Source organism: Enoplosus armatus, chromosome 6, assembly GCF_043641665.1.
Source record: "Enoplosus armatus isolate fEnoArm2 chromosome 6, fEnoArm2.hap1, whole genome shotgun sequence".
Lineage (NCBI taxonomy): Eukaryota > Metazoa > Chordata > Actinopteri > Centrarchiformes > Enoplosidae > Enoplosus > Enoplosus armatus.
In genome coordinates this window covers 12,910,775-12,933,859 of record NC_092185.1, presented here as the reverse complement: position 1 = coordinate 12,933,859, position 23,085 = coordinate 12,910,775, and the positions used below count along the sequence as shown (strand labels likewise).

The 23,085-nt window shown below is 41.2% G+C and overlaps 2 protein-coding genes across 2 annotated transcripts; both read left to right on the top strand.

Annotated features, from left to right (window-relative positions):
* Window positions 1-685: 685 nt before the first annotated feature.
* Window positions 686-12,845, top strand: cep152 (centrosomal protein 152). Its single transcript, XM_070907836.1, has 27 exons — window positions 686-772; window positions 2,351-2,457; window positions 2,581-2,641; window positions 2,741-3,059; window positions 3,420-3,584; window positions 4,414-4,554; window positions 5,125-5,264; window positions 5,413-5,613; window positions 5,748-5,895; window positions 6,057-6,148; window positions 6,263-6,426; window positions 6,587-6,788; window positions 7,163-7,267; window positions 7,351-7,481; window positions 7,566-7,694; window positions 7,774-7,909; window positions 8,231-8,416; window positions 8,503-8,757; window positions 8,993-9,124; window positions 9,223-9,861; window positions 10,311-10,386; window positions 10,491-10,658; window positions 10,784-10,868; window positions 11,312-11,394; window positions 11,580-11,736; window positions 11,824-11,927; window positions 12,019-12,845. Exons 1-27 carry the CDS (start codon window positions 686-688, stop codon window positions 12,843-12,845), a joined length of 5,040 nt encoding a protein of 1,679 aa, XP_070763937.1.
* Window positions 12,846-14,473: 1,628 nt separating this feature from the next.
* LOC139286090 (long-chain fatty acid transport protein 2-like) lies at window positions 14,474-21,293 on the top strand. The gene is made up of 10 exons (XM_070906766.1): window positions 14,474-14,933; window positions 16,476-16,685; window positions 16,775-16,930; window positions 18,138-18,262; window positions 18,380-18,574; window positions 18,674-18,764; window positions 19,264-19,462; window positions 19,528-19,625; window positions 20,870-21,000; window positions 21,117-21,293. The coding sequence occupies exons 1-10, from the start codon at window positions 14,474-14,476 to the stop codon at window positions 21,291-21,293; spliced, it is 1,842 nt and encodes a 613-aa protein (XP_070762867.1).
* The last annotated feature ends 1,792 nt before the right edge of the window (window positions 21,294-23,085 follow it).

Here is a 23,085-nt window from a genome sequence, read left to right as displayed (position 1 = left end):
CATATTGTTAGTTATAGGGATATAAGATTCATGTGTAGTCAGTGTGTTTGTGTTCTGCCTATAAGACCCGCAGTGGTTTGGCGCTGCTAATGCGCGCGACTTTTCAAAGTGGGCGAGTCTGCGGCTCTTAAAGAGGACGTCCAGCCGGCTAGCCAGAGTTAGCTTTGTTCCTCGCAAAGTTTACTGCTTGACCAAATTACACGCAAACTGGCGTTAAACTTTTTTACGAATCTCCATCTTTGATCAGACGTCCTTGTCGTAGGTTTCTCCAAGCATGGCCAGGTCATTTTTGTCGCACTCGTTGTTGCTAAGGCAAGCTAACATGGCCAGGTTGCCTCTAGTTAGCTAGCGTCACTGCTTTGTAATGTAAACAGTAACTTAAAGTGGCCAGCAGTTAATAACGCCACCCAACTAAGCAAAGGAATAAGCAAACCACCAAAAGAAACGTCTGTCCCATTTATGCCAACAGGTAAGCTAACGTCAGTTTTGACTGGTTCATATCACTGCGGCAGTACACTTTTAGCTAACGTGTAACGTTGAAGTTAGCTAAGTTAACTTTGGCCATCCTATATTTAACACCAACATCCACCACAACAAGAACATTTCCTGGTTGTTTGTGATTTCTTCTCTTAAGTTTGTTTTTGCACCTATCCACAGAGCACCCTACACCAGCAGGCTCTGCATCATGTCTATTGATTTTGACAGTGCTGCTCTTCAAACCCAGCATGATGAAGAAGAATACGACCAGGAGGACTATGCAAGAGAGCAAGAGGTATAAGACACATCGCTAACTTACAGCAACGTTTCTTAATTGTACACATTTTCAAATATCAGTTAACGTGATCCAACATATCAGATGGCAGAATATACCCAAGGTATGGTTCAATTATGAAACATTAACCTGTGTTATGTATAGTGCTCTAGGCAGTAGTTGTCTCTACTAAAGTGGTAACACAGTTATTATCACCTTTTGCCCATTCATTATGAATATTGTCATGTTGATGTTTGAGCATTACATTTGTCGGGTGCCTATTTATTTTTCTGAGTTAGTGTTGTTGCTGTTTGGGGAAGCATTTGAGGTAGGCACTCTTTAAATTTCACAAGCACTGCCTGTTTCACAGTTAGACAGGCATGCTGTGTTATTACACACGCCTACGATCTGTTGCGCTATTAACCTGAGCTATTATTGGCTCAAGGAAAAGGCCTCCTTCCAGGTGTGTCACACTGAAACTAGCTCTGCCCTGTGGTTCTCCTACTTTCTTTTTATTTAGGTTATCTTGATTCTGTGCTTGAACCCACTTGTACTGAATAGAGCAAGGAGTATGTTTTTCCATTGGCCTGCAACACTCAGAAGAATTGGACATTAGAAGAATATTTATTTTGAGCATGTATTTTTTCTTTGGTATAGCTTGTGTATTATACGCAAGTTAGTCAAGTGGAAAAATGTTTGACACCAGTAATTGGAATGTTTCTGCTCCAGTTAACCTTGCTATATGTTTTGTCTAAACAATGGAGTTCTTTGGGAGCAAAACACGGCAATACCGCAGGGAGTCGACAACATGCCAGGCACATTTTGGATGTTTCAAACAGAAAGTCTTTCTTTGCAGAAAGATTAGGCTAGGAGGTTATCATGTGGCTTCATAGCTAAAGCAGAAGTGCCTCTTTTGTTAAATGTGTAAGTGGGATAATATGGGTCCTTCGGTTGTGGACACAGTGGAGGATTTGAGGAATATTCAGCGGTCCTTGTGGGAAGTAAGTCCAGCTGGCTGTGCTTGTTCTATCACATATGGCTGGTTGTAAAGTAAGCCTGGCCAATCTGTTACTGACACAGAGGAGGATTTACCTCGTCGTCATTAAGAGCTAAGATGTTTTGACAGAAAATGACTTTGTTGTTTGTGTGTTTTGTTTCTCAGTTTGATTTGTCTTGACCAAAAGAATAATTCTATTCTGTAAGTCTATTCTGTACAAATAGAGCTTTATTTTAATTATTGCAATTACCTTCATTACTGATTAATCTAAAAACCTAAAAGTTGAGTATCTTCACATTTAAGAAGCGTAAACCAGAGAATGTTTGGAAATTTTGCTCGATAAATGACTTAAATGATAATACAGGCTTAAAATGACTCATACAAGAACAAAGTGATTTATCAGCTACATTGATTCTTATTCCTCTCAAGACAATAGAAGTTTGGTTAACCCATTTTCAAAACTACAAACATACCTCCTGACACATTCCTCTCTCAGGCTGTCAGTGGTTGTTTCTCTGTTCTGTTTTTTCCTATCTGTGTTATTTTACAACTCTGTTGCGGAGCAACCTTGGTGACTCATTTACATGTGGTATTTTTCTCAGCTGCAGAAACTGCTCACAGACCTGCCCGATGACATGTTGGAGGACAGCAGAGACTCCTCCCTCGAGATGGAGTACTCTACCTGCAGCAATAAAAACACTGGCAACAGGTAAAACAGATATTGCAGTTGCCACATTAATAATCTCAGATTTGGAGAACTCTGGGTTTGATACAATCAGACATACCTAATTGCATTGTAATGTAATTATGCTTTTTTGCCCTCTTCACTCAGCCCACAGTCCACGTGGACCCAGCAATGGTCAGTTCGTCCAAGGCCGACCTCTCATGAACAGGTGGGTTGTTAGTTTGTTTTCACTGTTAGATTTTTGTCTTCTGAACTTCTAAAGGGAAAAAAATCATCAATCACTATTACTGTCAATGTCTCTCTGAAGAACTATGAAGTTGAATATGATCAACACTCTCATGATGAGTACGCTTATGAGGAAGAAACTGTTCAGATCAATGGACATCGGAGTCACCCACAAAGTCAACCTCTGCCTCACACCTGGAACCAGCAGTCACAGGATCACCAGTTAACCCAGGGTGATTATAAATACACCAGCGTAGGCACAGAGAAATCTACGGAGACCAATGATGAGTATCAGTCTAAACCATACCCTCAAGGAACTAATAACGCTGCAGTGTATAATGGAGGAGGAGGACGAAGAGACAACCAAAACTCCCGGGACCACAACAACGACAGAAACCATTTGCCATTTTCCAAACCAGTGAGTGGAGTTTTATCTTTGGTCTATTTTGTCTTTGCAGACTACCAAAATGTCCCAGCCCAGTTATTGATCATTCATTGCAGTGATTGTTGCTCTTGTCTCATAAAGGATCTCAGAGCTTATTAAATAGGCCTGCTATTTTATTTCAAATGCATTTCCTTGTGAATAATTTGAAATGAACATCTTGTTATCAGGCAGTCCACCAATTTACAGCATGTTGTACAATTTTATTGTGTGTTTGAGAAACAGATTGTAGTTTAATTGTGCAACTTGGTTTATTCTTCAGTTATTAAACACAATAATATTTTTCTTCCAAACATACAATGTTCCTTGTTTCTCGATCTTCAGGATTTAAAGTCTGGAGTCGGGGACAGAGTTGTGGACCAGTTCAAGGCAAGCTACAATCCTCACCATCCTGCCCATCAGCCAAAGATGTTTAACTCGCAGGTCGCTCACCAAGAAGGTCAACTTGACCATCTGCAAAGAGAATTCCTTGACTCGACACAACGTGAGTCTTACAGTCTTGATTCGATGCAGGATTAATAGCACAGGAACACAGTGACGTGTAAACCACAGTACTGTAATAGCTGAAAAGTGATTAGTCAATTTAGGAATCTCCTGAACTAGCTGAACAAATTTATCCACATGAATAATCTGAATCTGAAGTATTGATTTGTTGTTTACAAGAGCTGCTTTCAAAGTGCCATTGAGTAATACACTTAACTCTCATTCTGTGGACAATAGCACAAAAATGTGGTTATTTTGACTGAGAAAGGGGGATTAATTAAAAATAATGAGCTACATAGGTCCATGTGCCAGCTATATAAACTACAGATATCATAAGCCTCATTACATTGTTATTTCAGATCAGCAAAGTTTCAATTTATCATTGAGATTTAGCCTACAGACAACTAAATTATAATATGAAAGAAATTTACCTGAGCTAATAATCTGACAGGAAACATTAGTATTTTGTTTCTAAGGTAAGGTATTAAAACTTAAAATCTTTGTGTAGAAGTGACAACAATTAGCTTATTATGCCTATTATTATATGTCTGTGTCATGCACAGATGTATTCAACCAGACTGCAGGAAAATTGGAATTTTAATTGCCATTGGTATGTAGCTGTAATGGCCTTAATGCTCAATCTTTTTTGAATTATATCATCCATCAAAATGTAAAGACGGGGAGCCCTTGCTTTACCTAAAGTGGTCTAAAGTTATTGTATCACGTTCACCCTCTCAAATGACATTGCTGAAAATGAAAATGTCCTCACACTGTTTAAATAAGGTATAAGTGATTGATGTGTTAAAGATAAATTTTGTGCTGTGTTTCAGAAACTGCTGATAGGGAGCAGCTCGCCCAGCTGCAGATTTTAAACAAGGCTCAGCAGAGGCAAATAGAAGACTTGGAGCGAAAAATGGAGGATTCAAGGCGTAATATGAGATACCTCGAGCATCAGTTTGCAATTGTCAAAGGTATGTTTCACAGTTTTTGCTTTCAAAATGAGTGGTGGGAATTGCTGTTCACGTTATTGCAGTAATGTAAACTAATGGGATAAGACGGATTTTGTGATACTTAAAGGGTTGAAATGTAATTTTGTTGCATGTTATGATTTATTGTTCTCTTTTCTTACATATATTTAAAATCTAAAATTTAAGCTGTTGTGGAAACAAATCACTTGAACTTGGAATGAATAAATCACTAATTCTCGGCCACCTTGAAGAGTTATGAGGGATTCTTTCTTTTAAAGAATAGTTAGTCATTATGTCTGACCATTCTGTTTGAAACTTTCCAAATATGTTTTGCCGATTAAAAGCTGAACGGCTGGTTGTCTATCAATCTGAGCATTGATTGAGATTGATAGAAGGAAATAAAATAGGATATGTCTTCACTTACTTGTATATATGCCCCCTTGTGGCTGTTAAAATAGCTTGCACTATCTACAAAAACAGTGGGTCCTGTGCTTGCCTGGTGTGTCCTTGTTCTCTTGCTCGATGTGCTGCTCATGGGACAAAAATATATATATATTTTTTTATCATCAATAGATGAAAAGGATGGCCTAGCAGTAAGTCTGAAAGAATCGAGTCGATTGGTTGAAGAGGCCAAGGAGAGAGAGGTTCAAATGCACAACAAATTAAAGGCTATGGAGCAGCAAGTACAGGTCCTTACTGAGAGAGACCAGGAAGTAAGTTCTGTACTGACACACACCGCCGTGTGCCTCGCTGAAATGTTGTGTTTTTTGTTCTCAAACAGACCAACAGATCTTCATTGAAACCTTTGATATTAGATGGATTGTATTTTTAGTGTATACAGACATTTTATTTTGTTTGCAGAACAAGAAGAAGCAAAGGGTGGCAGAGGCTGCAGTGGACAGCATGAAGCAGCAGATGTTGGAGCTTTGTCGCTCCGACACGCTGTCCAGAACGCGGGAGCAGCATGACAGAGACCTTACCATCATGAAGGAGCAGCATGAGGCTGCACTGTTGACACTACAGCAGAAGCTAGACTCTACCTCCCAGGCTCTGAGTGAACAGGTCTGTAGTGTTACTGTAATGTTAATGTAACAACAAGCTATCCACAACACCTACTTTTGAATTCAATTGTTATGGTCAGTTGAAGTCCCTTGCAGACATGGTAAACTCCTGTGTTGTTGTTTTGTTGCTTCCAGATTGATGTTGATCAGAGGTTACGAGAGCAGGTGAAGCAGCTGGAGCGCCAGAGAGAAGAAGAGCAACTGGAGAGAGCCAGAGTCGTCAACGGCCTCACTCAGCGTCTGGAGGAGAGTCAGCAACAATGTGCCAAGCTGCTGCAGACAAGTGAGTGAGGGGGAGAAGGTGGACTGCAACCACGATTTTTATGTACTTGCTAAAAACTGAATTGAGAAGAAATCACAAAACATTAATGAGCAACTTTTTATTTTTGATTCGCTCAATTCCAAATCATCTTTTCTTCTCCGTTGCGGTTCTATTTTCTTCAGGTTCAGTGCAGGAGACAACTCAGATGCAAATCAAACTACAACAGGCTCAATCAGCCAAGGCACTGAGTGAAAACATGAACAAAGTCTTACAGGTTTGCCCTCTGATTCTTCTGCACCAGAATGGAACCTCTCTCAAAACGCTGTTACTCAAAAAAAAAAGATGCTTAAACTTGGCTGATTAAACTTTTTATCTTTTTATCCTAAAGGAGGATCTGGCTGACTTGAAAGAGCAGATCACTCTGTATGAATCTGCTGTGAAACATGGTGTTATTGCATTAGACCTGAGCAGTGACTGGGAGAACCAGCTGTCTGAATCCTGTGTGGATTTAGGATTAAAGAAAACCAACAGAAAAAATGGCATGCTTCACAGGTACACCATGATTCAGAGTCATTGTCATCATTACAATGAGTCTGCATTGTCAGTGTCCTTTTGCCTTTGTGCAAGTATATATTGTCAAACATTGCAATACTTCTACTTTATTATCACCACAATTCACATCAAAATCTAACTTTTCCTACTGTTTGGTCAGTACTGCCATGGCTCACCTGTCGGACTCCAAGCTGCCCAAAGATGAAGCTTTGCGGCTGCTGCGAGTGGAGATGCAGCGCTGCCTCAGTAGTCTGAAGGGGAAGCGGGGAAAGATCAGTCAGCTGCAGGAGGAGCTGCAGCTCTGTCAGGGTCGAGTGAACGAGCTGCAGACCCAGTTAGGTGAAGCCAAGCTCAGCTCTTCGGTGAGGACTCCCCCCTACGTGACCAGACGCTTTAATGTTGCACTGCAGAGCAAAGCATTTAACGCTGTACTGGTATACACTGTTTGATCGCTATTCAGATTTAGGTAGATTGACCAATTTGATTTCTAGCTGCTAAAAAGGGAAAACATGCAAATGGTTTAGCTAAGATAACAAACGTATTAAAATATATGGACCTGAAAGGATTAAAGTGTTATATTGTTGCATGTTTCTTGCCAACACTGTTCACTTGTGGTGGCATAAAGAGAAACAAATGACATCAAAGCTCTCATAAATGGATAAAACAATGCATAAATAAAAGGTAAGAGATTAAATGGCTCTAATGCAAACAGTGATCACTGCATCTGTGTTCACAGGTCAGAGAGACGAGCCAGATGAATCATCTCGACGTAACTGGAGAGTCTCAGAAAGAGTTGACGAGACTACAGGAAGACAAACGACACTTGCAGGAACAAGTGGAGGTTTGTTGTAGTTCATCGTCAAAATAATTGGGTTTTTAGATGATGAGATTAATGATAGAAGATGTGTTCTACCCAAACTCTAGGTGTTAGAAAAGAAGAATAAGGAGCTGAAACAGAGTGAGGAGAAAGTAAAGTCTGCCAACTTGGAGCTGTGCACCAAGATGAGAGAGATGATCCAGGAACTGGACCAAGAGAAGCAGGAGGCTGCAGAGAGGTATGGTATATTTAATGTTTTCTTTACCTTAAATTAATCATAGTGTGTGTATTCATATATACACGTTTCTGTTTCTTCATGGAGATCTGAGCGGATTCATCAGCAGTATAGGGACGATGTGGTAAACCGGATCAGAACAGAGCTCATGCTGGAGCACGATGGTCAGGTTGAACAGCTGACTGCACAGCACCAGCAGCAGGTCCAACAGTTACAGTAAGTTCTCTGCACCTGTCACAGAAGATTGCAGTTGTCCACCTACCTTTGCAGCTCATTTACAGTACTTACTTCACAGGACCCAGCTGTCTGAGGCAAATGACAAGATGTTGGCCGTGCAAGAGTGTTACATATCTGTCTGCAAGGAGAAGGACATGCTTGAAGAAAGCATACGCAACAGGGAGAAAGAGGAGGCTTTGATTAGAGACAAAGAGGTATACAAGATCCTAAAATGTATTTACAATATCAGAAATGGAAACATGGTTCTGGAGAAATTCACATAATTTAAAAGATCAAAATACATTATTGTAAGATAAATTATTTGGAATTTTTCTGTGTTTGTCAATATTAGTAAGTTAGCACTGACTGTGAATGTGTTGAATCATCTGGGATGCAAAGCATTTACAATTTATCTTTGACAATGTTTACTGTATTGCTACACGCTGTATTTCACAAATCTGTTTCTCAGTGATGAAGTATCCAACATAGAATACCAGTGCACTGAGAATGATGTATGACTTGGTCCTCGTTCCCAGCAAAACATGAGAGAGGAGAGTGGTACAGCTGTAGAGAAGCTGAGGGCTGAGCTTGAGGCTCAGCATCAGGCCTCAATAAATCAGCTCAAAGCTCTCTGGTCCAAAGAAAAGGAGACGGAGATCCAGCTGCAGGTGAACTCTCATGAAGCCTTGGCCAAGGCTGCTTGGAAGGAAGAACTACAAAAGGTAATCACCTTTTCCTGTAATCACTGCCCAACTCCTGAATGCCAATATGTTTGTCAGACCTGAATGTTTTCACTGCTTCTGTGCAGATGGAGGAGACCTGGGTTCAGAAGCTGGAGGAGGCTAGGAGAGAGAAACACATAGAGACTGCTGAGGCAACCTGTCAGGCAGATGAGACCAGGAGGGTGACTGTTACCGTTGAGGAGCTGAACTCCCAGCTCAGTGCCCAGAAACAGCAGCTGCAACTGGAAGCTGACAAAGTCAAACGCAAAGCTGTAGAGGAAGCCAGGAAACAAACCCAGAGAGAGCTACACGAGAAACACTTGGAGGACATGGCCAAACAGGTCAGCGGGGTTTTTTATGTAATACTTGTGCTAATTAGCCAAAGTGCTTGACTGAGTGGCACCAATTACAACCAATCCAATGCCACTAGATGTGCTATTAGCACACATTTTAGTAGCGCTCCATCTAAATTAAATGCCACACAACTCTTCTCCAACATACCATGATATCGGCTGTCTTGCCTTCATCGGGGGTTGACTAGATTTAGTAGTGGACATAACTGTTTTGGTGTTTCAGGTTGAAGGTTCAGTAACAAGGGCCTACAATCGCTGGATCGAGGATTTGACGTCATTACCAGAATACCAAGCCTCTCTCCAAACAGAGAGGGAGAAATGGGAAGAAGTACAAGAAAAACGGGCAGAACAACAGGTATGACAGGGTTTTATCTTTGTGAGATAACAAGTGCTGTCAACTGGCTTTTCTTTTCTGATGTAATATACATATATTCCTCAATTTAAATGTGTCAGGTGTCCCAGGCCCTGAGGGAGGCTGAGGAGCAGTGGCATAAGAAGCACAAGAACCAGCTGGAGGAGCAGAGGGTGGAGGAGCTCCAAGAGGAGGTGGCAGCCCTCCAGACTCAGCTGGAGCAAGTGAGGAGAGAGCAAGCTGCCCTGCTGAAGGCTGAGCTGGCAGGAGCTAGAGCAGCCTGGAACCGAGACAAACAACAGGAGATCTCTGTCACCCAGGTCCGCAGTGAGCAGGTGTACCAAACCAAGCTGCAAGAGCAGCGCAAAAAGCTGGAGCAGGCTTTGCAGCAGGCCAGAGAGGATGCAGACCTCCAGAAGAAGCAGCTGCTCCTGCAGATGGAGGTGAAGCTACAACAGAGCCTGAGGGCCCGAGAAGAGGAGTGGAGATGTCGGCATGAGGAGAAGGAACAGGCCCAGAGACAGCAGATGAGAGGTGAATTACTGGCAGAGCTTCAGACTGGTCTGGCAGAGGTCCAGGCACAACTTCTCAGGGATCCCAAACCAGATGAACAGGGCACTGAAGACACCAGGAGGACCAGCGGGGCCTCGTCAGAGGGTGCAATAACACATATCATCCAAACGTCCTGCAAAGAAATCGTCAACAGAGCAGTATCTCAAGCCAAGAAACAATGGAAGAAAGTGAGTTGTGATTGTATTATCTGTTATCTAAAGATGAAGGGATTTAATCTGTTTGTCATGTAGGAGGACTGTCAGTACACTATACTCTGAGATTAATTTACTGAGTCTGCAGAAGACAAAGGTTAGAGTGTTACACAAGAAGTACTCAAAGCAAAAAAAGGGAGGGGTAGTGTTTATAGCTGGGTACAGACACAGGGCAACAAATGGCAACAAAGGAAAAGGGGAAGCTGTCCTCACACTGAAATTAGCTTTTTACTAATGCAAGTGTGGCTCAGTGTGCAGCCAGCCTCTCCTTTTCCTTTATCACAAGAAGTACCGCCATGATTAAATGTTGTAGCTTTCAATTATGATTTGTCTGAATGTGCTGTTTTTATTATATTGTGTCTTTTATGTGGGACAATGTTTGTTTTGCTTTTCCCTTTTTTATGGTTTCCTTTGTTCCTCCACAGATAAGTGAGGAGAGACTGAGCCGTGTCTTAAAAGAAACACAGCTACAGCATGAAAGAGAAATTGACAAAATGCAAAGTATGTAATGTGCCCTTATCATCTCTTCGCTAAGCAGTGCCAAGTTATTATTATTAGAGTCTAGTCTAACAAGTTTACGTGACAATATTGTCCACCGTTTCCAGGCTCTTTGTCCCAGAGGAAGGAGCAGGCTTGTTGCAGGAAGGAGTGTACTGAGACTGTAAGTAAGCTGCAGAAGAAGAACCAGGAGCTGCAGAGACACTTGGAGAAAGCCTGTCGTCAACTTCAGCACAGCGTTCGAGAGCACAAAACTGCCATGCAGCATCTGAAAGGTATTTAATTAAATTTAAATGTTAAACATGTGCATTAAAATGTTGCTTTAAATGTCATTTAAACAGATTTATTCAACCTACTCCGTGTCTGTGCGTCTGTGTTGATGGTCTACTGTTTGTTGTAGCTGAGCATGAAAGCAGCTTACAAAAGGCAAAGGAGGAACATCTGCAGCAGCTAGAGGAAGTGAAGGGCGCCAAAGGATCCTCAGGGTTTGTGTCCAATTCAATGAAATATTGTTTCACTGGCTGTATTGTTGTTGTTATCAAATTCCCTCCCTTCTCTCTCCCATTCAAGTGTCAAAGATTTTGCTTAAGCGTCTTGCATTTGGGGCCTATTTCATTTTTCCATCCAATTACATTTTTTTGGGGACAAACGACTTCTCCCATTATCTTAAATATGCCAGTTTATCATCATCATTATGATGAAGCTCGAGCAGGACTTTAATTTTAAACTAAACACTCAGTTTGATAAAACGGTTATTTATAAGTAACAGACAGATTTTAACTCATAATGAGTGAATAAAACTGAAAAAGAATCTTCAATATCCAAATATTTGTATGGTATGGAAAATTATATCATAGTGATAACAGTAGTTAATGAATAATGACTTTCCATAAAATGATACCAACAAATTAATTATTCTTGCTTGCAGGAGTTCTGATCACCAACAACATCTTCAGCAAGGCCTCGAGGAGATGAAGCAGCAGTACCTGATGACTGTAGAAAAGATCAGAGGTTTGTAACGGTGCTGCTTTTTGATATACCTGTGGTCAGCCGGGCAGGAGCGACTGAGTTGCTGTCGGAGCCGTCCGTCTGCAGACGTGAATAAAACCACAAGAACTACTCCCTTGTTGCCAGTCTTCTGTTTTCCTGAAATTCCCACGACAAAAGCACAGATCACAAGTGTGTTTTTATGGCAGGAGACATGCTGCGTTACCTGCAGGAGAGTCGGGAGCGAGCAGCAGAGATGATCCGCATGGAGGTGCAGAGGGAGAGGCAGGACACTGCCAGAAAGATGCGGCGCTATTATCTGACCTGTCTGCAGGAGTTACTGGAGGACGGAGGAAAGACTACAGGGCAAGACGCCATAATTGTCCTAAACTTGTTTGCTTGCTTCATCATGGCTCCTCAGGCTAATTGTATTGATCTTCTTGTCTTCTGCAGTGCTGAAAAGAAAATAATGAATGCTGCAAGCAAGCTGGCGGCCATGGCTAAAGTGCTGGAGACGCCCATCAAAAGTAAATCTGGAAAGAACTACAGTTTACAAAGTGAGTCCTCTTGTACAGAACTGCTTTACTGTAGATTTTCTTTCTGTTTCAAAATATCAATGTTGTGTGAATTGGTGATTTTTATTGACAGCTTGTTTGATGGATGTGTCCACAGTTGACTGCCCTCCAGTTAGACATGCAGGTTTCATTAAGAACCCGTCGACACTAACTGAGCTTCCTGACATCCGACCAGAGGAGAGATCCCACAGGGAAATGATGTCTCCTGACTCAGAGCAGAGACCAACCGCTGCAGCAAGGACTAAACTTTTGAGTCACCAGGACATTTCTGCATCTGGGAAGGAGGAAGCCTCCGTAGATGCAGGGCCGAAACCCCAAACTGCTGCTCACACACACCTCCGCTCTTACAAACCTCCTCAACAGATGGCTTCTCCATCCCAGGCGGATGTTGCCAGCGTGTCTGTGAGGAGTAAAAGCAGGGAGCTGTACCTGCAGGGAGTTGACTCCAGCAAAGCAGGCAACCGCCTCCACTCAGAGCGCCAGAGCAAACCCTTCCTCATCCAGGAGGCTCCTGTCAGAGATGAGAAACGGACCGACTGGAGCATGACCAGTAGTGACTCTGACACGGGCTTCCAGGTTTGCACACTCTCCTCCTCAGGAAGGAAAGTAGAACCAGTGAAGCCGTTTTCTGTCTCTGCTGCATCAGCCAGTGACTTAGGAGAATTTGGTGGCCTCACTCCAGATGTTTCTGATGTCACTGTCTATAATGAAATTGCCAAGAAGACACCTCACACCCAGACCTTGAACTTCCACCATGCAAAGATGAGTACACACAGAGAGCCCACCCCTGGCTCTGAGGCCGAGAAGCAGCATGGAGTTTGTTCCAGGCTTCTGTTCTCTGAGCTGAGACAGCGTCAGCAGGACAGCGGCTTCGACAGTCCGTTCTACCAACAAAAGTGACAAAGTGAAGTAAGGGGACGAGCTCGACGATTCCAGTCAGCTTATCAAATAGTGCCTTTAACACAGCGTATAATGTTTACAAGATGTAGAACCTTTGCCTTCATAGTCGCTTGCAGTATGTTTGTGTGTTGCGTTAAAATTGTTAAAGCAATAGTGGGAATAAGATCGATACCACTGACGTCCTCATATCTGTACGGCAAGTATGAAGCTACAGCCAGCAGCCAGATAGCTTAGCATAAAGACAGAAAACACCTAGTCTGGCTCTGTCCAAAGGTAATAAAATCTACTTGTAAGCAGCACCTCTAAAGCTCACTACTTAAGACAGTATGTCTTGATTGCTTAATCCATACAAAAACTGAAGTGTAAAAACGACAAATAGTGGGTTTATGGGGGAGTTATGTGCTCAACTATTTCTAGGAGTATTGTTCACTTGTGGAGACGTCGATCACTGCTCCCAGACCAGACATAGTAAACAAACGAGATGTGACATTTGTTTACAGTTTTTTGGCCAGGAGATTATTTGAGAAGATTTAAACAAACGAGATATAACTTGTTGGGTCAGTGAGCTTCAGAGTTGCTGATAGGCGGATTGTGTTACCTTTGAACAGAGCCAGGCTAGCTGTTTCCCCCTGTTTCCAGTCTGTTTGCTAAATCGGCTGCTGGTGGGATATTTACCACATAGATATGAGAGTGGTATCAGTCTTTTCATTTAACTCTCGACTACAAAGCAGGTGAGCATATTTCCCCAAATTATCCAGAAAGAATTATATTTTTTAATGCATAGTTTGTTCCAGTGTAAAAGAAACACTGGTTACATTTTGCAACTCTCTGTCCTGGTCTAGATGGTCTCTCACCTCAGGCATAACTCTTGCTGAAACAGCAAGACGTTCAGAGTAAATATTTGCTTGTCTCTTCACATTTCAGTTTAGCTTTAAAAATGTAGCTGCCGGTCTTGGTTCTAACTCTCAGTGAGGCATGCAGCAGTATGATCTGGGTTGAAATAAGGACACCACTGCTTACTTATTTAAGTGATAATTACATCAAGGATAAGTGCAGTTCTGCCCTTTTTAACTGACTAACTAAGTGTGCTGGTAGTAAAGCTGCTGGTATCTGAGTACTAGATAAACTGCAGGCTGATACAAGCTCCTGTCACTCTCTGTTCTCTCTGATCAGTAGGATTCAGAGTCCGGTGTGTCTGTGTGTTGTACATTTTACATCACGGTAATGAGATATGCTGTGCAAAGATTATACATGTGTTTTTATATATTCATTTTTAATAAATCTTATCTTATTTACAAACTAAGAAGGAATAATTTGTTTGTTGTCTCTTCAGCAAAACATGGTGAAGCAAAATCTGAAAAAGTATCAGATTACTTTTAGTCGTGTCTAATGGCATGAGTGCAATCCTAGTTTCTTCTTCAACCCAACGTGTGAACAGTTTATATCCTGTAAATCATTTGGTTCTCTCTGACTGAGTTTGAAAACAGTTTCTAACCTTTGATATGTGTCTGCGCTCCTCCTCCTCACACGGGGACATGTTTTAGCCCCCACCTCTTTCTCATCAGCAGTCTATCTCGAGTTGACGCAGACTTTTACACGCTGGTGATTGATGTTCCTCACAGATAAACATGCTCGTCTGGATACTGTTTGCCGCTGCGACTTTTCTTGCACTTTTATTCCTCCACCCTCACTTTTTCCAGGATGTCCAACACATTCGCACTAAATTAAAATTAAGACGCCGTGTCCTAAAATACGCGCAGACTAATTACTCCATCGTGGACTGGTTCTCAGAGGCGGTGAAGGCGCAGCCGCACAAGCAGTTCATCCTTTATGAAGATGAGACTTTCAGCTACCAGGACGCCGATGACCTCAGTAACAAAGCTGCACGAGTTTTCCTGCAGAGTGGACGCGTTAAAGAAGGCGACACGGTCGCGCTGTTCCTCGGAAATGAGCCCATGTTCGTGTGGCTGTGGTTGGGTTTGGTGAAGATCGGATGTTCCGCTGCTTTTCTCAACTACAACATCAGATCCAAGTCTCTGCTGCACTGCTTCAGCTGCTGCGGAGCCACAGCTCTGGTCGCAGCTGAAGGTGAGCGCTCCAAGTGTTCACATCAGTCACTGCGCAATAACACCGTCACAAGGAGAAGTCTGGCTTTGGAAACTTTATACACTGCTCCAAAAAAATTAAAGGAACACTTTTTAGTCAGAGTATAGCATCAAGTTAATTAAACTTCTGGGATGTTGATCTGGTCAGGTACACTCCTGAACAAAATCTTAAGACCGGGGGGAAAATTACAAGAATTCGCATTTCGCACTGGTGGATCGTCAGCAGGTTGTAAGTAGAGCTTCAAAATGCAAAAAGAATTAACAGGAGCACGAGACAAAAAATAGAGAGTAGGCAATTTATTGAAAACTGCATTTAAACTCAAACAGGCCTCTACAGGCTAGACAACACCTCTGGGACATTATGTCACGGTCCATCCGACGCCGCCAGGTTGCACCTCAGTCTGTCCAGGAGCTCAGTGATGCTCTGGTCCAGATGTGGGAGAAGATACGTTGTCAGGCATGCTTACAAGCACGTGGGGGCAATACACAGTACTGAGTACCATTTTGAGTTGCTGCAATGGAATTTCAGCTAAACGGACTGGCCTGCCGCATCATTTTTTCACTTTGATTTTCGGGGTGTCTTTGAATTCAGCCCTCTGTAGGTTGATAATTTTAATTTACATCAAACGATGTGGCATCCTTTGGTTCCTAACACATTACACAGTCCATATCGGTGTAGATATCCAGCATGACTTTTTTCCCATTGAGATCTGATGTGTTTTCAAAGTGTTCCTTTAATGTTTTTGAGCAGTGGACAAAGAACAAATGGTACTGAAGTCTCGCAACTCAGTAACCACCGTTTACTCAAGCACTGTACTTTGTACCCCACTGCAGTATTTATTATAGTTTGCTAGCTACTTTTCAAATTAATATTTGATATGTAAGCTAAAACAAAAAATATGATTCATGGGTACTAGTGAAACTACCCAACAGTGTATAAAGTTGTTAAAATACTGCTTGTCAGTAATATTATCCAATATCGGACAAATGCAGCACTCTGAATATGACCATTTTGCATTACTGTACTTTTAGTGACATTTTGAATGCAGGAACTTGTTATGGAGTACTTTTACACTTCAGTAAATACCTCCATATCATTATGTGATTATTGTTACTAATTAAATTTAAAAAAACGAGCAGCATTTTAATGCTACAGCTGGTTGAGGTGGAACTGATTGAAGCCCAGTTATGTCGTGTTGGTAGTTTATAAGCTCGTCGTGTGTTTTCCGTGTAAAATCTAAGTCTGTAAAGTAAATTCTGCCCGTCAAATTAAAACAGCGGATTGAAAAGTTTCCCTCTGAAAGGACGAGTATGATAGAAAAACATTTACTGTTCTTAAATACCTTTTTGAGATGCTTTACTTGAGTATTTCCATATTTATGCTACGCTATACTAAATATTGTACTTTTTTTTCAATCAATTCAAATCATCAGTTACTGCCGTAGATAAGGATTAAAGTTTTCATTCTTAACCCTGTGAAGTCTTTCAGTTGTAGAGAACATTCATTTGTTTTTTTTATTCCCAGAGTTGCAGGATGCTGTGGAGGAGGTGCTGCCCAGTCTGTTGCAGCAGCAGGTCTCTGTTTTCTACCTGGCTGACAGATGCAGAACTGCAGATGTGGAGAGCTTCAAAGACAAAATGAGCCAGGCCTCCGCTGAGCCCATACCCAAGGACTTAAGGTCACATTTAACCTTGCAGAGTCCAGCGGTCTACATATACACATCAGGAACAACAGGTAAGCTGCTTCAGGTGTTCAAATGTTCATGATTGAACAGTAAAAGAAACACACTGTCATTACATGAACCTCTGGCTTCTCTTCAACAGGTCTCCCTAAAGCAGCATTGGTCACTCACTCCAAACTGTGGAACATCTGTCTGCTTCTGTGTCTATCAGGAGTGAACTCCACAGATGTGATTTATGTTAGCCTGCCTCTCTACCACAGCGCTGGCTTCCTTGGTGTCGTCGGAGCCATTGAAAGGGGTACGCGTGTGTTTATATTAGATAAACTGAGAGGCAAAAGTTTTAACAGCATCAGTGATTTTGTTAAGGGATGAGGCTGCTGTTATTCTGTAACCAAAAAAATGCATTTTATACGTCTGTCTCTCAATACTTTCCAGGCTCATTAATTTCTATAGAAAACATAATCTGTATAAAAGAAAAAACAAAAAAGCAAAAATGCACTTTTGTCCAAGTAATTTCCTTTAACAGCTGGACATTATAGTGTTTAGCAAAAAACACTCAATCAAAAAAGTAAATTATGCATTTCTTAGGGACTATTTTCATCTGTGGATTAATACACATTTGGTTCTCTGGCGCACTGATTTCCAACCAGGGATACTTTGCCATTTGCCAGAGGGTACTTGTAGGATTTCCACACTGCACTTAGCCCCAGGCTAAGGGAGCTGTTAGCCCCACACATTCCAAGTGGGCTAACCCCGACTTTAGTTTAGGGCTTGCTGGCCCTGCTCCAGAGCAGGGTTAGCCCCAAGTTTGCGGGGGTTATCCCCTGATTGGCTAACAGTATAAAGAATATGAGTGAGGCTGATCTTAAGTATATATATTGTAACAATAACAAATAAACCACCGGAAACCACAGGCTGACAGCACAGGACACGCCTCCACCAACCCGAGTGAGTGAAAACTAGTTAGCCAAACGTGATGGACAAATGGTTGAAACATGCAGCTTCAGGCCCTCCAGGTGGAAACAGTACGATTGCAAACTTGACCAAACCCACCAAAAAAACGGACCTTTCCAGGATCAGTGTGTCACTTTTATATGATTAATAGTGTTAAATAACATCCAGTTTATCTGTTCAGATTAAAGATTTGGAACATGATGAGTGTTGATGAAGAGAATGAAGGGGTACTTGAGCTCATTTCATAGGACTGTGGGTGGATGGAAGACATTAAAAGGTTGGAAACAACTGCTCTATCTATAGCACCATAGGATGGTGCAAGTGGCTCTTGTTTGTCGTAATGAAGGAACGTGTCAATCGGAGCAACAGTGTGTTTTCAGGAAACAATGGAGCTCTATGACACAGAGGAATATGGCTACACAGGCAATTTCTGTTAGTAGGATCAATTCATTGTTGGTTTTGGTCGTTTCGTGGATTTGTTTACAAAATATTGATTATCATCAACCTAATCCTTTAACATTGTTGTTTGTCATCTTGTTATCTTGTTGTAGGTATCACAGTGGCTTTGAGAAGGAAGTTTTCTGCATCTCAGTTCTGGGACGACTGCAGAAAATATAACGTCACAGTCATACAGTACATAGGTGAAATCATGCGTTACCTCTGCAACACACCAAAGGTATGTAACAGCATGTCACAGCACTAACATTAATGGTGCTATCACATTAAAGGTCACCAGAAATACAAAAACAACACAACAAAAGCGTATGTTTCTTCCGGTTTTCTTCCCCGTCAGAAACTGAATGACCAAAGCCACAAAGTGAGACTTGCGATAGGTAACGGGATCAGGGAAGACGTTTGGAGTGACTTCATAAGCAGGTTTGGAAATGTTCAGATCACAGAGTTTTATGGAGCAACAGAAGGGAATTTTTCTCTGGTGAATTACAGCGGCAAGATCGGAGCTGTTGGGCGAGACACCTTCATGTACAAGGTAACTGTTTCATTCCACATTATGAATGAAATTAAATGTAAATGCTGTAGAGCAATAAGCAATGTTCTGTCTGGCTTTTTTTTTTTTTTAATCTTGCAGTGGTATTTTCCCTATGCTGTGATCAAATACAGCGTAGATAAAGGACAGCCTTTGAGGGATTCTTCTGGTTTCTGCATAGAGGCTGCCAAAGGTGCGTTAGTACCAGGGCTGTGGGTACCATCACATCCTCTTTTTGTTTTTTTTCTGAAGTGCAGTTTACATTTTATAATTTAAACTTTTATAGACTCGCTGCCCTTTTAAATTTGGCAATTTATAGGCCAAAAAAATGATGAGAAATACATGGATAAATAAAACAAAATGAACAATTAACAGAATGTATCCCTGATGCAGAAAAGAATAATCTGAGAAGCTATCTTTAGATCACCATGTTGGAAACTCTGGGACACACAACCTGTTATTAAATTAATAAAGTTTTTTTGATCCAGGAGTGAAGGGGTTGCTTGGACTAATGGCATTAGTGTTTCTAAAATCCGTTTGTAGTTTTAGCGAAGTGTTTGATGATTCTGTGCATCACTTTAGTTTTCAAGACGCCGTGTGGTTGAACACACTGGTGCCAGAGTGAGGACAGGATCACCTTATCACCTCAAATACCCACAAAAATGACGTCTCCTGTATTTAACTTTCCGCAGGTGAGCCCGGACTCATGGTATGTGAAATATCAAGGAGTGCTCCGTTCTTTGGTTACTCAACCGACCTGCAGCAAACTGAGAAGAAGAAGCTGCACAATGTCTTCAAGAGAGGAGACGTGTACTTCAACACCGGCGACCTGCTACGCATCGATGAAGATCATTTCATCTACTTTCAGGATCGAGTCGGAGACACTTTCAGGTGAGTTCATCTGTTGTTTCAGCCAGCTAATTCAAAGTGAAGCATTTTTTTTAAATTGTTAATAGATGGAAAGGAGAGAACGTGGCTACAACTGAGGTGGCTGACGTCCTCACGCAGGTTGACTTCATTAAAGAAGCCAACGTGTATGGAGTTGAAGTGCCAGGTAATTTTCACTGTATATCTTCTCTTTGTTCTTCTTTTTTTGTCACAACTGGTAGACTAGGGCTGCAACCAACAGTTGCATTATTGAGTAATCTGCCAATTATTTTCCCGATTAAACATTTAATCTAAAGGTATAAAATGTCAGAATGTAAAATGCTGTCACAATGTCCTCAAGGCCAGTGTATTTTTGTCCAACATCCAAAGATATTCACTTAACAATAACATAAAAAGAAGCATATTCTCACATTTGAGAGGCTGGAAATAGGGAATGTTTTTTTGTTTTTTTTCAAAAATCAGTTGACAAATTGATTCAGAATCAGAAATACTTTATTGATCCCTGGGGGGAAATTCTACTACCAATTAATCGATTAATCAATTAATTGTTTCAGCTTTAAGATAAAACTTTGCTTTGGCCAGCTTTCAATATTTCAATAAAATACAGTCCTTGTTAGAAATACTTTAAATGTTGGCTTTAATTAATTCCTCTCACAGTATATTTGTCTTATAGCCTCAAATGGAAGAAGCTTGATTTTACATTACTTTTTCTCTGAGGCCCAGAGAAAGTAAACAAAAGGCCTAGTACAAGGTGCTAATACAAGGTGCAAATAATGTAAGTCTGGCATGAACTAAACAGCTTGCTCATGATTGTAGTCTGGATATGTTGCAAATCAAAGGTCATTACAGGGAAATAAAAGTTTAGATGGATACATTTACCATTAACCAGACACAGTGTTTGCCAGTAGTCCACCATGAGTTGAAGTACAACACAAATCGTACGATAAACAAAGGTGTCATGGAACTTGCCCCAGTTTCCCAGTTTTATTTGCATTTCGTCGGCCAGTTGAGATCATTGTCCGGGTCATAAACTTTGGCCGAAATATTCAACTTCACGAGTAGACGAGGCGTTCGTTCCCTGTGAGTCCAGACTGGGGCTGAGGGAGAGACATGTAGTTAATATTGTTGTTCGTCCCGATGATTTGACCTGTTAATTGCCTCCATGAACTATGTCACAGCAACTGCTGACCGTGTTAATGAAGATCCGAGCTAATTCGGCATACTTTTAATTTGCCAAATGTTAACAAACACACCCCCCAGCATAACTCACTGAATCCATGGCAACATTATACTCTCTGTTTACACCCCCCAAAGCCCGAACACATTTATTTGATCTATAATGTGTCACATCAGTAAACTGTCTTTTGATTCTGATCATTTGTGATTCAACTGTTCTTCAACTTTTTCCAGGTCAGGAGGGCAGAGCTGGAATGGCTGCCGTTACTTTAAGTGAAGGACAGAGATTTGACTCCGCATGTGTTTTTAAACACGTCAAAAGCTTCCTGCCGACCTACGCCAGGCCCCGTTTTATGAGGATTCAGGTACGTTTAACCCAGTGATCTTGTAGTTATCAAAAATTATCCTATTAAAAATGACTAAATATTAAAAATATAAGGCCCCCCCGCCTAATAATTAATTGTACTGTGATTGGTTACAGAGTTCCTTGGACGTTACAGGCACGTTCAAGCATTTGAAGGTGAAGCTGGTGGAGGAGGGCTTCGACCCAAATCAAATAACAGACCCACTCTACTTTCTGGATGAAAAGGACAAGAATTACGTCCCACTTACGCTGGACATATTCAATTCAGTCACATCTGGGAAGACCAAAATCTAAAGCGGCTTTAGATTAAAGTTAAAGTAAAAACTGTAACGCGTCACCCACCTGCGATGTTCAGCTCATTTGAGGGGTTGTTTTGTGATCAAGAGTTGTGATTTTACCCCTTTTACCTTTGTACATCTACTTCAGCAGTAATTTAATACAACACTCCCTAAATGGCTTTAATCCTCCTCCAGACAACATGTTGCACTGAGCTGTGAGATACAGTGGTCATATACTACTGTATCTCAGCACAAGTGCACTACACTTAGAGCAAGAAAGCTTTCAAGTTTTTCCAGTTGAGGAAACTGACAGCGACTTCTCGCTGAGTGTCACCCTATTGAGGCTTTTGTCAGCGTAGGAGCAGGAATCTCTGCCCTGTAAACAAAAGATTTCTTCTTGTACGGTTGTTGAATGGTTGTTGTTACGCCCCTCCCTCTCTTTAGAGCTGAAAATAACTTTTTCTATGATTTCTTCCTGATCAATATTGCGATTTAAATTGCTCTTATTTTCTATAAAGTAAACACTTTATTATTTTGCTTGTGTGTGATTTAGACTTTAGGGATGTGGTGACAGTCAATCCATCGCTTCAGTCCAGAATGAAATATCTCATCAACTATCGGATGGATTGGCAATTCTTTTTGTACAGACATTTATGATCCCCCGACTTTTCATCTAGCACCACCGACAGGTTAACATTTACTTCAGGGCGCGAGGTCAAGGAGGGCAAGGACATCTGCATGAGAAAGATGATTCATGAGGAGCATCACTAGCTGAATCTGTTTTTTAACAGATTTCCACACATGGGCCTCCTCCCACCACACTTCTCAACTAAAACCCTGCAACCATCCTCTGCTCCTAGTCACAAACACTTTATTACATTATGTAATGTGGCCAGAGGAAACATCTCAAAAACACTCATGAGTTAGTTATTTTATCACAATTTTGGTCATCAATTAATCAGTCAAGTCTTGTCTAAACAAGTCCTTGAGGGCAAGTGTCTTGAAATGTTGACCATTAAGGTGACATGGCCTTTTTGAACATTTTAATTTCAAATCAATGTCAATAATGTTTTTATCTAGCTGAGACCAAAGAAGTGGGCCTAATAAATAAATAGTCATGGTGTGTTGCTGTGCAACGCTAACCTGTTGCTGTGGTATCTCTTCAGTTCAGGGGTTTTACCAGGTCATAACTCCAGACAAATCAAGTCTCTGGGTATTTTTGTAAGTCTGACTTGTGTCCATCAATCCAAAGTACAGTCTGGGATTTGCCAATTTACTCTGTTTTATATAGTTTATATAGTTTTGAATTTAATATTTTTGGATTTAGGACCGCTGGTTGGACAAAACAAGCAAAGACATCGCGGTGGATTCTGTGAAACTGTTATGAGCATTTTTCACAATCTTCTGACATTTTGTAGACTTAACATTTAATTGATTTGCTTTTTTCAATTTCAAAAATGTACCTTTATATTTTTACATGTCTGTCAGATTATATGTTAAATCACCATCAAACCACGGCAAATTCCTTGTAATGTATGTTACTTGGGAATAAACAGTTTCTGATTCTGAAACTATTTCATTAACAATGACCACACAGTTAGACCAATAACTTCTCTGACAAAAACAAAAGCAAAATGTGCTTCAACATGGAAATATAAGATGTTTGTTATTTCTGACCAGAATAGTGTGTGTGTGTGTGTGTGTGTGTGTGTGTGTGTGTGTGTCACTTGTAGCTATGCCCCTCCCCATAAATCAGCAGACAAATACAGCTCAGTTTAGGGAGTGCACGCCCACCACTTGCTCAGATT

Coding starts and splice junctions, on each gene's coding strand:
- LOC139286090 (XM_070906766.1), top strand. CDS start 14,474: ATGCTCGTCTGGATACTGTTTGCCGCTGCGACTTTTCTTGCACTTTTA. Junction 14,934..16,475: donor AGCTCTGGTCGCAGCTGAAG/GTGAGCGCTCCA, acceptor TTTTATTCCCAG/AGTTGCAGGATGCTGTGGAG. Junction 18,263..18,379: donor ACCTCTGCAACACACCAAAG/GTATGTAACAGC, acceptor CTTCCCCGTCAG/AAACTGAATGACCAAAGCCA.
- cep152 (XM_070907836.1), top strand. CDS start 686: ATGTCTATTGATTTTGACAGTGCTGCTCTTCAAACCCAGCATGATGAA. Junction 2,642..2,740: donor GGCCGACCTCTCATGAACAG/GTGGGTTGTTAG, acceptor GTCTCTCTGAAG/AACTATGAAGTTGAATATGA. Junction 10,387..10,490: donor AGAAATTGACAAAATGCAAA/GTATGTAATGTG, acceptor CACCGTTTCCAG/GCTCTTTGTCCCAGAGGAAG.